Source organism: Arvicanthis niloticus, chromosome 17 (assembly GCF_011762505.2).
Source record: "Arvicanthis niloticus isolate mArvNil1 chromosome 17, mArvNil1.pat.X, whole genome shotgun sequence".
In the NCBI taxonomy this organism is placed as follows: domain Eukaryota; kingdom Metazoa; phylum Chordata; class Mammalia; order Rodentia; family Muridae; genus Arvicanthis; species Arvicanthis niloticus.
Window position 1 is genome coordinate 23,517,128 of NC_047674.1, and position 16,495 is coordinate 23,533,622.

The window sequence follows — 16,495 nt, forward strand, 5'->3', positions numbered from 1 at the left end:
GTCTTAGGTGACCCCGGTGAAAGGGTCATTTAGCCCCAAAGAGGTCATGACCCACAAGTTGAGCACCACTGTGCTCCAACAAGAATTTCATAAAAACAAAGCTTAGATGTGTTGCCACATGTTTCTGAAAAAGAAATCTGAAATCAATCTCATAGAAGTCAGCTAAAAAGCAAGAAAAAGCTGGAGCTGTAACTCAGCTGGCAGAGTGTTTGCTTAGCATCCACGAGGTCCTGTGTGTGATCCCTAACACCCTTACAACCAAGTGTGTTAGTGTAACCCCAGCATGTAAGGCAAGGAGATTGGGAGCTTAAGGTCACTCTCAGCTACATAGGAAATCTGAGTCCATAGGCTTTTAAGATCTTACCTCTACACTGAAGAAGCAAGTAACAAACTTCAGAAAGAAAAGTACTCAGATAGAAGTATTCAAAAGTGGGGTCCATGACAGACAAACTGTGAAACAGATCTGCTTATCTAGTGTTAGACAAGACCACCATTAAGATCTCATCTCACTTTATAGTCTTTATTTCCGTCATCCACTTATGTACTCTCTAGGGAGCCTCGTACATAAATATTTACCGAAAATTCATTCACATTAAAATAGAAATTACATATCAGAATAACCCACTTATTTTTTTTAAAGATTTAATTGTTTACTTTATAAATGTGAGGGCTCTAATTGTATGTATTTCTGCATGCCAGAAAAGGACATCAGATCCCGTTATAGATGGCTGTGAGCCACCTATGGTTGTGGTTGCTGGGAATTGCACTCAGGACCTCTGGAGGAGCAGCTGGTGTTCTTAACCCCTAAGCTATATCTCCATCCTCTAACCTATTTTTATAAACTAAGTTTTTAATAAATATATCCTAGACTTTGAACATATAAAAAAAATTGTTGGCTGGGACTGTATCTCAGTGGGGTGTGTTTTCAATCAAGTTCAAAGTCCCAGGTTCAATCCCCAATCCTGGTAATAAATAAACGAATAGTATTAAGAAGCAAATTTATTTGATGGAAAGAGGAGTCAGACTTGGTCCATTCATCCCTACCTATAACATGGGGTCAGTCAGTGAATGTCTATTAGGATGGGCAGAAACTGTCAACATACACAGAATGGAGAAGCAACGTTTTTAAATCAATTTCACCTAAACTCATTTCTGTTTAAACACTCACTGGATTTCCAAATATTGCCATCAGAGAATGTGCTATTTAGAATTGGACTTTTCATTTCCAACAACAAGCCCCTGGAGGAGATAGGTAATGAAAGCTGTAGGCGCCTTACGCATTTCTCATTCAAGATTAATGTTCACCCTGGGTCTTCTCACATTCCAAAATCTCCCTAGAAAACCCTTGCCAAGAAAATATCCTAGAAGCCAATAATAACAAAGTGTCTCTGTGTGGACAGAAACCTGCTTATCTCTCAAGATAAGATCTATGAATACTTACTAATAACACATTTCAATAATATCCTGATAGTTCGTATGCCACTTTGTGGCTAACATCAGCTTTTCTTAATCAATAGATGTCAAAATTAGTAATTTGTCCCAAAATACAGAACTGCAGCCTATTTTTTTTTTTACAAAGAAAGGAATTATTTGTGCATCAGTTTCGATGTAACAGTTGGTGATCATGTGAATATTTGATCTCAGATGTGACAACAGAAGAGACTGAATGGTAATCATGGTGGTGAATTAATGATGGAAACAAGAAACCTTGCCCTTCACTGGAAATTTTTAGAATATTCTCTTCACCCAGACACAAACAGTATTCTATGTCTGTTGATTGACATGAAATGGAAGATAGAAAAGTACTGTTCTGGAAAACAAAACCCAGGATGAATAAGTGATGGATGTCCTTTCCTTCCCTGGACAGTCTAACCCAGGTGCTGAAAGACTGTAAAGGGAGACATGAGCTATGTCATTCAAGTGACATACTGTTTATGGGCAGGATGATCCTACCCCTACTGAGTAGACTGAGTATTTGGCTCATGAGAAAAGTCGGTCTGTGAAAACCGGCAATGGAAGCCAGCATCCAACTAGTGCGGGTTATCCAAGAAATGCGGGCAGAAATCAACAGACTAGAGGATGAGAACCATGCCCTCCGTGTGAAGCTCACTTCAATTAGTCAGCCAGCATCTAGCTCAGGGAGAGAATCAGAAGATGAAAGGGAAGAAGCCGCAGCACGTGACCAGTCTCCGAGGACCGTTCCTGGGGATATTCCCATCGATTCTGCACCAGCTGTGCAGGAACATCAAGGTACCAAACATATGTGGCTCTTCTGGGCGATGCTCACCTTTTCAAGTATCTCCCAAATCACTGGCTTGCTGGGCTACTCCAATAACGTCATCATTTGGGTATTTGCGGTGTTTTCGGTGATTGGTTTCATCCTCTTCCTCCTAGTAGATGAACTTTGCATCCCTAGTCAAATTTTCCTTTAGGTTCTTGAAGGTATATGTTTTAACAACAGTAAAATGACTTCTATGTGTACCAGGAAAGATAAGAACAGAAGTGTAAAAATCCATCACATTCAAAACAGTTTTTTCACTTTGATTTTAACTATATAAATTCTGCAATGCAAAACAATGCATGTGCGTGTTGATTGGTGTGCTCACTTATTTAAGCCTGAATAGCTTTTTAAGTGTGTTAGCATATGAATAAAAATCAGATAAATATGGTTCTTGGAGATTTGTTGCTCATCCACCTGACTCTGAGCTCCTTATTAAAGTCCTTAAATCTTCTCCACCTGAAGTACTGTAGTACCTGCCTCTGTGTTGATGACAACTATTTGCAATGATAAGTAGTGCCTGGCGGTATGCAACAAATGACTGGTACTATCTCTCATCTTTCTGCAGAGTTTCTCTGTCAATGTGAGCATACACTACACACAAATCAGCATATATATATACATATATGAACATACATTATACACAAATCAGCATATATATGTATATATATAGATAGATACTTGCAGTGATGTATATATATATATATATATATATACATATATATATATATATCAATTAATAGTACCAATACCTGCAAGTACATATATAAACATATATACATATGTATGTATATGCATGAGTATATTGAATACCTCAAGATACAAGGTCAATTTTTAGCATATTTTAAAAATCAATTATCCCATTTTTCACAGTAGATTCTTGATTCAATAATTACTTAAAAGGTTGGAATCAACAGTAAGAAACCTATTCTACATTTCAGTTGTCAGTGCTTGCCTACAACAACATATTTAAATAAAATTTATGTACATAATTATTAACTACTCATAGCTCTTAATACCATCCATCAAAGACTTCAGGCAATGCCAATTAGTGGCTGTGAACAGTTTGACAGTGGAACATGTCACATCAACTGCTTGGTCTTATTAGACATGTTCCTTTCTAGTAATGAGTCAAAGCATTTCAAAGCTGCAAACATTTCTGTCTGGTTCCACATAACTCTGTCTACTGATTATCTAAGAAAACTATAAAAGAATAACCTATAAGATTAGGCCTTCTTATTTTAAAACAGAAGGAAAAGATTCAGCTATTTATAATATATCCTTACTACAGAGTTTCTAATTCCTTGCAATGGTGACAATTTGTACTGAATAATTTTTTCATTGTGGAGGTCAGTCTGGATGCTTCATGATGTTCTGCGTCTTCTGTGCTCCATAGCAACAGTTGCTGTAGCACTTATCTGTCCAACCCCAGTTGCAACCATTAAGTTGTCTCCAGCCAGTTATGATGGCATATGTTAGTAACCCCAGTATGTGAGAGGCTAAAGTGGGAGAATTGTGAGTTTGCACCTAGCCTAGGCTATACAGTAAGTTCAAGGATAGGCTGGGTTACAGCGTGAGAGCCTGCCTCAAAGCAATAACAGCAAAATGGCTCTGAGCACTGCCAAATGCTAGCTGTAGCTACTTCACTTGCCATTACAAGCCACAGAGTCACTCTATAGGTTGATAGTTCTTCCTCAAATCTCTTCTCTATATTGCTTATCCAAACAATGGAGCACCTAGGATCTTCACATCTTAGTACCTTATTCTAAGATAAGTACTGCACTACTCTAAGTATTGCCCTTTATACATTCAAGATATATTATTAAGCTTAGAAGATGTTAGAACATTAGTAAGATCTAAACACACAGTTGGAATCACACTTCTTCAACACATAAATAATAACTTCCAGTAAGAATATTATACTAAGTTTGAGAAGGGCTAGCTAAATAGATGTCATGAAAAATTAAGAATCTTTTCTAATTGTCCCAACAAAACACACACACATATGCAGGCGCACACACGCACACAAAATGTAAAGGTATGCATGAGAATCGAAGCTTTTAAATTGTATTTGTCACCATATGATCACCGCTGAATACATATAGACAGGTATCAGTGAAACTACACAAATTGAGTAGCTTGTAGCTATGTATCAAGAAATGTGAATGTGAATATATATATATATACATATATATATTTACATACACGTATGCAACAGCAATCAACAAAAAAGACAACATGGATTTTACATATTAATTAGGGGGATATAAGGGACAGTTTGGGTTTGGACAGGGATGGGGCAAATGATGTAATTATATTATAATCTCATAAAAGAAAACAATTTAAGTGGTATTTGTCTTTTATGTAATATGTTTTTTCAGGAGTAAATAAAAGGAAGGAAGACAAACTAGCCCAACAGTGCCCTCACATAAAATCCATGATTGTATCCTAATCTCCAGCTAAATGGTTTTTATCAGATCTAAGTTTTCTGGTGAAATATGTATGGTCTTTTAAGAAGAGAATAATATCATGTACCATAGCAATAAATTGGCTTTTGTATAATAAAAATAAATAAAATTGTGTCATTTTCAGGAAATGAATGGCACTGGAGATCAACATTCCAAGTAAAATAAGCCAGACTCAGAAAAGCAGATGCAAAGTCTTTTCTATAATATGTGGAATCTAGACTTTAAAAAATAATTTGTGTGATGTGAAAAGAGGAGGGAGACCATTTAGCAAAAGGAAGAGGGGGTGTGTGAGAACACCTGAGAGTGTCGGACAATTTGAATTCAATACATTTGTGCTTATTAAAATCTCATAATGGAACTCGTTGCTTTCAACAGAGAGTACACAATTGTTTCAAAATAGCAGGGCTTGAGAGACAATTGCATTGTAAAATGCTTGCCCTGCACGCCTGAGGACCTGAGTTTGAGCTTCATGTGGCAGAGTGCACGGGAGCCAGCACTGAGGAGTCAGTAACAGGCAGGGCTGTGGGACTTGGTGCCCAGCATGCCTAGCTCACTTGGTGAGTTCCAGGCGGCTGGAAGATACTGTCTGAGAAGAAGAAAGAAAAAATAAAGAAAGGAAGAAAGGAAGAAAGGAAGGAAGGGAAGGAAGGGAAGGAAGGAAAGAAGGAAAGAAGAAAAGAAGGGTGGACAGCATCTGAGGAACAATATCCAAGATCATCCTTTGGCCTCCACATACACATCTATACACACACACACACCCCTAAACATACATGCATGTGCACATACACATATACAAAAAATACATATGCACACACAAATATATACACACAGAAACAAACACATATACACAAATACACAGTCACACACATATACACCATACACACATGCACACACAAACACATATACACAAATACACATTCACATACATACACACATGTACATAAACAAACATGCATACACACATACAGACATACATCCATACAAATACATATGCACACACATACATACACACACAGACACACATAGACACACACAAACACACACATATACACATATGTATAGACACAACTTAGAAAAAAATCAGTAAATTGCACCAGATATATTTCAACGCTTTTTCCAACTGTAAAGTTCTTGGTTCTATGAATGTGACAATCTGTTAATGAGTGATTGCTTCACCTATAATGTAAAAGGAGTGATATTCCTTATCTCCTAGGCTCTGAAATATATAAATGTTCGTATATAATAGAACATTACAAGCAAGAGCAATGTGAATTTTTCAATGATGCTTATCAAAAAACATTAGCTATGCCAAGAAAATATTATTACTTAACTTACAGATATGTTTTTATTAGAGGTGTTAGTAATATATTGCCAACATCATTTGAAATTCAAACTTGCAATAGAATCCTAAAAATCTATTACATAGAAATTTCAGGGTACATCCCATTTTTTAAAAATCCATTATTTTACAGTTAAGAGTATAAAACCCAGAACATGTAAGAAAGCAACATCCTCAATACCTCCTCAAAAACAGAATCATACAAAACTACCCTTTGATAACTAGATGGCATAAGACAGATATGTGCCTCTCTTCAAGAAAGGAACTCGAAGAACCTGAAAGCAAATCATTTGGCGCCACAAGTTCTTCCAGATGTTGTGTGATAGATACAGTGAGAAAAACAAAGGAGACATTCTGTGAGCAGAGTTAGCTTCCCCTCTAATTGCCAGAGGCCAAGGACTGAGCTATAGCTCAGGGATACACCTGTTGGCTGAATAAATACATACATATATATATATATATATATATATATATATATATATATATATATATATATATATATATATTACAAAAATAGGTTTGCAGAAAGACCTGCACTGAATTGTTTTTGATGGATATAAAATCTAGCCATGACCTTACAGAATGCTCCCCTGTGCTTCTTACCCTGTGCAGTCTTACCTTGTGACTACCACAGGTGTTAACATTTGCAGGGGAAGATAAAAGAAACATCTCATTTCAGGAAGCTCCTGGCACTGTGGAGCCTTTTCCATCTGCTCATATCCTTAACTGGCAAGGGAACTGCACTTGAAATTGGACTAATGGTCCTGTGATGCTATGTTGAATATTTCTTCCCTTGTGTTGATAAGAAAGAAAAGAATAATTTGTGACCCAGGGAGATGAGCAAAGAGTTTATTTGGTAATCAGTTCCATATTAAGCAGTCTCAAATAAAACAAATTTCACTTCGCTGTCATGAGTATAATCTCCCCCTGCTGGGTTCTCCAGGACTAGAGTTGTTTAGATAGATTGTTAGCTAATTCTTTTAATCAGAAAGTTTTGTGTTTGTCAATTTTCAAAAACCGGTTTTTACATAATATTGCATATGGTGTATACACTACAGCCCCTGGGAGTGCTTAAATATAGCATATAAATAGCATTTACAGTTAATCACTTCAGACAAATTTGCACATATATGTCCTAAACTCTTGCCTAAAAATGCATCTTCTGATCTTCTAAACTATGCAAAGCCAAGACAACCCTGCTGGGGTGTTTCATTTCGTTTCGTTTCGTTTCGTTTCGTTTTGTTTTGTTTTTGTAATGGCACAGAAACTTTTTCTTCTTCCTGCAATGACAGGAGGCAAATTTAAATCAATCATGTGGTTCTGACATTCTCAAAACATCAATACATTGCATAGCTTTTATTATCTCTCTGTGCTGGCTAATAACACAGTTATAGCAAGCAACATGAAGATTTAGTGAACAGAAAGGTCCTTAGAAAAATGGAAATCAACCATGAGGTTAACATTGTCCTTATAAATGATAACCAATGTTGTTACATAGGTGACAACCAATGTGCTCATAGGTGACAACCAATGTCTAAGTAGAAGTCAGATGATCACCCTCAAGTCACAGCATTAAGAGGGACTCAGAGAAATCAAGACTCCCTAAAATAAAGTTTTCTGAACCAAAGTTCTAGAGTTTAAAAAAAAAAAAGGAAGATTTGGGTTTCTTCTAGGAAGAAATATATCACAAGACATTGATGGACAGAAATTGAACTGTGAGGCCTCGGGAACTAAAGCCATCCATCTGCCATCAGGATGAAACACCCAATTGTCCATATAAAGTACTTTTGCTCTCTTCTATGTTGTCTTGTTCGTATCTCTCAGTGGGCTGTCTCATGATGACTAAATAAAGCCTGTCAACCAAGTACAGGCCAGTCAGTAATCAGCAGCTGAATTCCTGTGGCCATCCAGATGACCAAAGACAGTGGATGAACCTACTCTTCTGTATTCAACAGTGAGGAGGCCTGCTGAGATTCTGTTCATATTATGTTTAACATGTATACCTACTATTTAACTGTGTATATATACAGTATACTATGATGAATTTTATACATTTTTACAGAGACAATGCTTAATATTGATATAATTAGTATTTGAATCCCATGAAACACATTTTTAGTTTTTATTGGCACATAATAATTGGACATATGTATGAGGTATGTCTTCATAGATCAATATATGTGTATACACATTATGTGTACTGAACAAATTATGGTGTTTAACATTTCTATATCTTCATTATTACTTTGTGTTTAAAACATTTAAACTAAAACATTCACAATCTTCTAGTTAACCATAAAAATCTACAATAATCTATTGTGAACTAATTCTGTTAGTGAAGTTTTCTCTGACCACACAATTAAATGACCTGATCTCCCCTTTCATATGTGCCTACCCCTTGCTTTGATCAGGTTTGTCTTCCTAGAATCTATCATTATCTGAATTGCACCATGCATTGCTTACTCACAGTGTATTTTCTACATAAGCTACACACTATAAGCTCTATGCAGGCAAAATTATCATGATGTTTATTGCCCCAAGTGAAAAAGTGTCCAGCATGTGGCTGTGACCAACTAACAATTAGAAAATAAATCAAAAAACAGATGTCTTTTTTTTTCAACATCGATGAAGTATGATCAACATAATTTTTTTTAATTTGTGAAGATCCTTAAGGGTCAACTGTTTTTTAACTCAATTTTTGTGCTTCCTGTCCAGGCAATGTCATGATTGTCAGACGCTATGCCATTTCTCCACCGGTTCACTCCTATGCAGTCCATGACCCCTGGGAAGCTAGAAACAGACATCCAAATGATGGAACATCATTGGCATGTTCTTCAACTAGAAAGCAAGACAGTGAAGAAAAGAGGTTGGCAGCAGACGCTTATGGCAGTGATAGCTCCAGCCAGAGAGCTTCTTCTGATGACAATTTTGTTTGCAGGTAATGTTCTCCGTGCCTCTGGTTAATTTACAGGCACCGACTGAGAGGTCACCAAGCATCCTTCTAGATGGCCAGGAAGTACCCACTGGAGGAAACAAATCCAAAGGGTATAAATAATTTCCATCTCAATGATTTCCACCTAGGGAATCAAAAGAACAATTTTTAATGGGGGTCAAATGACTCTTTCCAACAGATTCTTTAATAAGCAAAAAACGTAGTCTTTATACCTTCTTCAACCATTAACCATACTCTGAACTAGGTACTGACAGCAGAAGATTCAGCACAATAAGCCATTAGATGATGAGGGAGACATCCAGGCAAACTCACCACTCAGCAGTATGTCTCAAGGAAAAGAATAGCTACTTTGGGAGCTAAATACACAATTTCTTTCAGAGAGAGCAAGCGTCTTACAGAGGCAAATGTCTTCATCAGAGTTGAGGGAAAATTAATATGATGAACTGTTTAGGCAAAGACTCAAAGGTGCAAGAGACAAGGGAGAGTGCTCCAAAATACATGAATTGGCATTTAATATGAAATGTTTCTCATGGTTCCATGTGTTGTACACGCAGTATCCCAGATCATGACAATATTTAGAGAGGTTGTGGAAACTAGAAGATGGAACCTAGCTGGAGGAAGTGAGTCACCAGAATCAGGTCCTAGTCTCTTCCTGTAAGTTCTTTTCAATCTGTCTGCTGTGATGTAAACAGCTGTCCCCTGCATGCACCCCTGCCACCAAGATGTCCTGACCATGTCAATGTATAAACTGAGAACATGACCACTCCAAGGTTTGGTTGAGGGAAAGGTTTTTATTGTAGATATGAGGGAGAGTACAACCAGAGGAATCTGGAAGAGTCCAGAACAGGAAGAGAAAGTGTTAGATGGAACATGGCCAGAAGACTGGACTGGGCTGTGAAGGAAGAGGCAGGGGAGGTTGTGAGCAGGAGAGGAAGAAAAAGAGAGGACCAAGAGAAAGAAGCAAGAGAGAAAGGACCAAGAAAAGAAGACAAGAAAGAGATATATAGCTGACATGGAATAGGGGAATGAAAAGCCAGAGAAGGAAAGCCTGTGAGCTAGAGAAGTTTAAGCAGGGCAGAGTGAGAAAAGCAAAGAAAAGCCACAGGTACTTGTGATACTGAGGAATCCCGGAGGCCAGCAGGCACTTGGATATGCTAATAGGCACCACAGATAGCCACTTTTCCCTTCTGACAGTGATAAGGAACTGGCTTCTTTGGTAGAAAGTAATAAGGCTCTAGACTCCAGGGAGTGGAGATTCCATTGAACCTGACAGGAAAGATGTTCTACCCACCAACACAGGACAACAAACTATGGACTTGAACCCTCTTATACTGTGAACCAAATGTATTAACTTTACTCCCTCTAGTTGTTTCTAGACTTTGGGTCTTAGCTACAAATAGTAACTAATAGGAGTTAGAAGACACCTGAAAAGTAGAGGAAGTTGAAATAATTGACAGACTAGCTTGGTTCTTGAAGATGAGATACAGCCTGCAGTCACTGCATGGGTAGGGCCAAGGGCCTCTGCAGAGCAAGAATTCCTACTAGAAAGGCTTCATACAGGAATACAACTTCTTCCCCCTACTCTTCCGCCCACCCCCAGTAAAGCTCTGACTCTGGCAATGACTCCAGGCATCTGAATCAAGTAGAAAAATAAAGAAAATAAAGTGTGGGTTTCATGATTGGCTTATCACAGTTTTAATAAGGGGGAAAAGTATATTGTTGAGAGAAAACATGAGTCATTGAGTTTGGTGGTGGCTGAAAATCAAATCAAGAAATAACCACAGGCCTGCAAGAACTCTTCTAGATTTGGGGGAAAAAAACAGACTTCCCACTGGGTGTGGGGTGTAGAGCCTGAGGCACTTTGATTTGGATTTCAAAAGACAGAATGAAATGTGTCACTTGTACAAAGTTCCTCTAAACAGAGAATTACCCTGAGTCATAAAGATGGTTGGGTTTGGTCAGACAAAGAAAAGTGGAAAAGTTATACCCCATAGGACTTTAAAAAAAAAAAAAAGACATTAAAAACTGAAATACTGCAACTTAGAGAGAAACTGTAGGTGTGGGGAAAATGAGGGCAGACAGCCAACAGGATCCATCATAGAAAGACCTTGGGGATACGCTATATGATAGTACCTTGCCCCATTGATTACTAAAGATTTAGTTTTGAAATATGTCTTGAAATTTTTCAAGATACAGGTCCTCTGTGATATTATAAGCACAAGAATATTTGTCTATAAGGGTTTTTGTAAGAAGGAGGTCTTTTGTGTCTGTTCCCATCCTCAGCAGGGGTAAATGTCATCATGGGTTTGATCCTTTCTATCCATGGTTCTTTACTTTTACTACACTCTCCACTTACCCATCCATCTACCTGTCCATTCTCCCATCCATCCACCTATCCAGCTATCCACCCAACCATCCACTCATCCACCCATCTACCCATTCACCCATCCACCCATCCACTCATCCACCCATCTACCCATCCACCCATCCACCCATTCACCCATTCACCCATCCACCCATCCACCCATCCATCCAACCATCAAACCATCCATCCATCCATCCATCCATCCACCCAACCATCTACTCATCCACCCATCCACCCATCCATCCAACCATCCATCCACCCATCCACCCATCCATCTAACCATCCATCCACCCATCCACTCATCCATCCAACCATCCAACCATCCAACCATCCATCCATCCATCCACCCAACCATCTACTCATCCACCCATCCACCCATCCATCCAACCATCCACCCATCCATCCAACCATCCATCCACCCATCCACCCATTCATCCATTTATCCATCCATCCATCCATCCTTCAACAAATGTCTCCTGAGGTATCACCTACTGGGAAGGATTCTGGGTCCTGCTGCACAGCAAGAAACAACTGTCAAAACTCCCTTTTGGAGTGTGTTTCTTCAGATGTGATAAACAATGAATAAAAAAATGATGCACAACGTATATATTACATCAACTGCTACAAAGGAAAATAAAGCAATAGAAAGAAATTAGAGTAGCAATCATTGTTAAAATGCTTGGTACTGTAGCCAAAACCTCAGAGGGGAGAAGGGGGCCAGGGAGTGCAAAGATAAGAACTCTCTGGATGTTGAGAATAGCTAAATGCAAAAACCCCAGTTAAGGGGATCAAACTGGGTGCGTTCAAGGAGAGGCAAGCCACAGGAAGAAGCTCAGCATAGCCTCATGGCCACATCCAAGGACTCCTTTTTTTTTAATTATTTATTTCATATATATGAGTACACTGTAACTGTCTTCAGACATACCACAAGAGGGCATCAGATCCCATTACAGATGGTTGTGAGCCACCATGTGGTTGCTGGGAATTGAACTCAGGACCTCTGGAAGAGTAGTCAGTGCTCTTAACTGCTGAGCCATCTCTCCAGCTCCAAGGACTCCCTTCCTGATCTACTCTTTTTTTAAAGTTATTATGCAGGAAGCCCTATTGTGAAAAGGCTGCAAGAGAATAGCAAAAATAGGAGACCAGGCTTAAGACTACAAAGTAACCTAGGCAAAGGGTGATTATTTCCAGGCAAAGAATAGTCACAGTATATGTGGTTACTGGGCACACCTCACAGCTGAAGACAGAAGAGTTTGTTAAAGAGTCCAACATGAGATAGAGAAACAGGAAGTACACATATAACAGTTGAGTTTCTGTAGCCATGAATCTTCAGAGAAGAAGATGAAGGAAAGCTAGAGACGGGCTATTTATTTTTTTTAATAATACAAATAAATATACCATATACACATATGTAACATATACAAACACACAGATGTATACATACATATATCATTTGATGCTTTTACAAAATTGGTTGACTATCACTCATTGAAAACATAATAAAAGGTAAAAGTATACAACTTGTACATTATTAAATATACTTGCCATTTTAAAAAAAATATGCTTGCAATGTTACAAAGTATATCTTATACTTCGAAGTGTACGTAAGGAAAATTTTTTTATTATCATACTGTTCTTTAGATTTTGATGGCTATCTTGTATCTATAGATTTTGAAATTGTATTGTGACTGTTAGAATATTTAATTTTTGCACTTAACAAGACCAATAGAACTTAGATTTACAGTACTTTCTCAATTTCAATTTATATTGTTTTTTAAATGACAGTTTGGGGAATTAGCCAATGTTTACATAGTATTGTTTTTCTGAACCAAAAAGTTTTCCAGCTTTCTATGCTGCCAGCTAATAAACCCTGAAAAACAGAATCCAGTTCAAATTTAGAAGTTAGTTAAATTGAAAAGATCAAGCCAAGGGCAGCATTGTAGTAAAAGAAGAAAAGTCCATGTTGGCTTAAAATCAACATCAGGATTGGCACAAAGATCTGCTGGTGACAGAGAAGTACTTACTGGGAATTAATATATTTTATTATAGTCCTTTTTCCACTCTGTCTCTGCTGCACTCAGGAATTAACTGATGAATGACATGTCATTACTCTGATTTGGAAAGTTTACCTACCTCCTCGCAACTTCCATAGTTTTACAAGGATATGCAAACCCCCTTTTTTTGTAGCTGGATTTTGAATCATATCAGACATTAAGCCTAATGTGGTTGTAATATTTTCCATCATTATACCATGAAAGTGATCCTTTTTCAAAACTTGTCTATTAACATTTCTAAGAACCCAAGCTTTCAAGAACTATCGTTACAGTTATAATTTTACTTTGACTTTGACACGGAAACCAATTATTTTTCATCCTGTGTTTCAAGATTAAATGATTTCATGATTTTATAAAATTCAGGAAATAGGTCCAGGGAGACAAAAAAGAGCAAAAATAAAGATGCTGTTTTATTAAATTTACTGATAGGAGGAACAACGAGTTATCTCAGTGGGTAAAGGCACACTTACTGTCAGGCTTTATGATCTGACTTCCATCCCCAAATACACAATGTTGAAGGAGAGCACAGAGTCCCACATGTGGAGGTGTCCTGTGACCTCCACATGTGTCCTGTGGCACACACATGCATACATATCTATACACAGACACAAACACACACAGTAAATAAATGTAATAATATTTTTTAATTTGTTGATTGGTGAAAAAAACAGACCTATTGTAATAAAAATTAGCTGTACTTTTCCACATCAATGTGTTTAGAAAGGTCAGCCTTTGGAATGAGATGGCTAAAACCCTAGCCTCATCACTTTCAGATAGCATGTTCTTGGAAAGACTTATTATACATCATTTGCCACAGTCTATTCTTCGGTGCAAGGGGAGTCATTATAGCAGTTACCTCACAGTGTTTGTGGAAATAGTTGAGTGAGTGGGTCATTAACTGGAAGTGGTTGCTACTATTTTATTGATCCTAATACATGGAAGCACTGGTCCACCTTCTTCCCAAGGGAAGGTGCAGATGTGTTTCGAGATGCAGGCCACAGAATGCCATTCTATGAAGCCACAACCGTATCTAGCACAAAAGAAAACAACAGCTAAGAAAGGGCAATCATTTCAAACATGCTCTTTATACTGAGTCTTAAGACCAATTTCTCATGGGGAAGATCAGAGACCTACACAATACTTTGGAGGTAAAAGGAGAAGTGAGCTAAACGGAAGGATTCAGTCCCTTAACTGACACTGGCTGTCACTCTTTCTCTTGTCCCTGTTGGGATTCACACACAAAGCCCATTCTGTGATCCAAAGAAGCAGGTTAATCTGGAGTTTAAATGTGTGCTTCCATAGTTAAATACATCTGACATATTTAAACTATAGGGTTGTGAGACACAGCACGACATTCAACTGATGTCTTCACATTTTATCAGTACTCTACACAGGGATTAATTAAAAGGCCAGTTCTGATCTACATTCTCACATTATTATTAAGCGACTTAGAAAGTAAATATTATGGTACATAAACTTTCAACAATGCCGGCAGTATTCAATGACTGGAAAAAAAGAAAATGTTAAATGTTACATATCAAGGTTCATCTAAAATCTCTCTCTCGAAAAGATTTGAGTAGATGGTCGTCAGCTGACATTCATCCTAAAGCCAAGTTCAGAACTAAATGTTTTAGTTAGGAGAGATGACAGAGGTTCTGGTTAGTCAACAGAATGATGGACTGGGTATTATCTTGGACTATCTTGTACCTCACTGGTACAAATTGGCATAATTATGCTCTAGTTGTATTTTGAGAGAAAAGTTTCATTTTAACAGGAAGGGTGATATGTAGGAGGAGCTAAGGTGGGAGGAGTACTGAGAGGAAGAGAAGGAGTAAGAAGAGGAGGAGAAGAAGGAGAGGAGAAGCTATGTGATGAAAGAGAGAAAGAGGGGGGAAACAGGGAGGCAGATATTCATGCATCTCCACCAGTCAAAGATAGTTGATATATCTAGGTTGGGTAGTGGGTTACACCTCTGATTGAGCAATACCAAACTTATAAAGCCTTTGATTAACATTTTTTTAAAAAATGTATAAGTGCAAAAAGGAAAAGGGGGCATGGGATAGGGGTTTTCTAAGGGGGGGAATGGGGAAAGGGGATGGCATTTGAAGTGCAAATAAAATATCCAATAAAAATGGGAAAAAAATAAAATATCTCTCTCTCTCTCTCTCTCTCTCTCTCTCTCTCTCTCTCTCTCTCTCTCTCTCTCTTTGTTCCATGTAGGGAGAAGACAAAGACAGTCAGTTTCCAGTTACCCAGGGAATAGGTCATCAGTTCCCAAAAATTCACATCCTTTGAAGTACTCAACAAATGAGAGAGCAGACCAACTAAGCCTCATTGCAGAAAAGGATGTGTGAAATAAGTAGATTCCCAGGAGATCCAGGAGATGGGCCCAGGAAGATCCGTGTCAGTGATCTTCCCGGGGGGGAACTTTGTCAAGATGTCCAGTAAGGCACACAAAACCTCACTTGGTATTCAGCTGCCGCACTTACTGGCCAAGGCATAGGAGTGATTGTGTTATCTTGTTGCTGAATATGAAGGGCAGATGTGTGTCCAATGTTTAGCATGTGACACTGGAACTTACGTGTGCTGAGTGTGCAGTGCTGCCCTGTGTACCATCTGGAAACACTCCTGGGTCACTTTCCAGATGAGATCACAGCCAACCTAGAAAAATCTGTTCTAGTTAAGCAGTGGTTCTCAACCTGTGAGTTGTGACCTCTTTGGTAATCTTTTATCTCCAAAAATGTCTACATGACAACTCATAGCAGTAGCAAAATTATAGTTATGAAGTGACAATGAAAATAACTTCATGATTGGAGGAACCACATGAGGAACTGTATTAAAGGGTCTCAGCATTAACATTAGGAAGGTTGGGAACCATTGGGTCACTAGCATAAAAACAATCATGCTAATCCTTATAGCTCTTGCTGTATTGATAGCTCATCATAACTCGTTGATTTGTTCTGTGACAGACATTCCTTGATTTGTTCTGTACTAGTCAAAGTCACTGGAATGTGAACACGAATCCATAGCATACACTA

General features: G+C 38.1%; 1 protein-coding gene across 1 annotated transcript; it reads left to right on the top strand.

Annotated features, from left to right (window-relative positions):
- The first annotated feature begins 2,012 nt into the window (after window positions 1–2,012).
- Window positions 2,013–15,720, top strand: Ccdc195 (coiled-coil domain containing 195). Its single transcript, XM_034522021.2, has 3 exons — window positions 2,013–2,250; window positions 8,801–9,023; window positions 15,678–15,720. Exons 1-3 carry the CDS (start codon window positions 2,013–2,015, stop codon window positions 15,718–15,720), a joined length of 504 nt encoding a protein of 167 aa, XP_034377912.2.
- The last annotated feature ends 775 nt before the right edge of the window (window positions 15,721–16,495 follow it).

Bases quoted from the DNA above. Each gene is read 5' to 3' on its own strand.
- Ccdc195 (XM_034522021.2), top strand. From the start codon at position 2,013: ATGGAAGCCAGCATCCAACTAGTGCGGGTTATCCAAGAAATGCGGGCA. The intron at 2,251-8,800 runs GTACCAAACATA...CTTCCTGTCCAG, and splicing joins AGCTGTGCAGGAACATCAAG to GCAATGTCATGATTGTCAGA. The intron at 9,024-15,677 runs GTAATGTTCTCC...TGTTCCATGTAG, and splicing joins GATGACAATTTTGTTTGCAG to GGAGAAGACAAAGACAGTCA.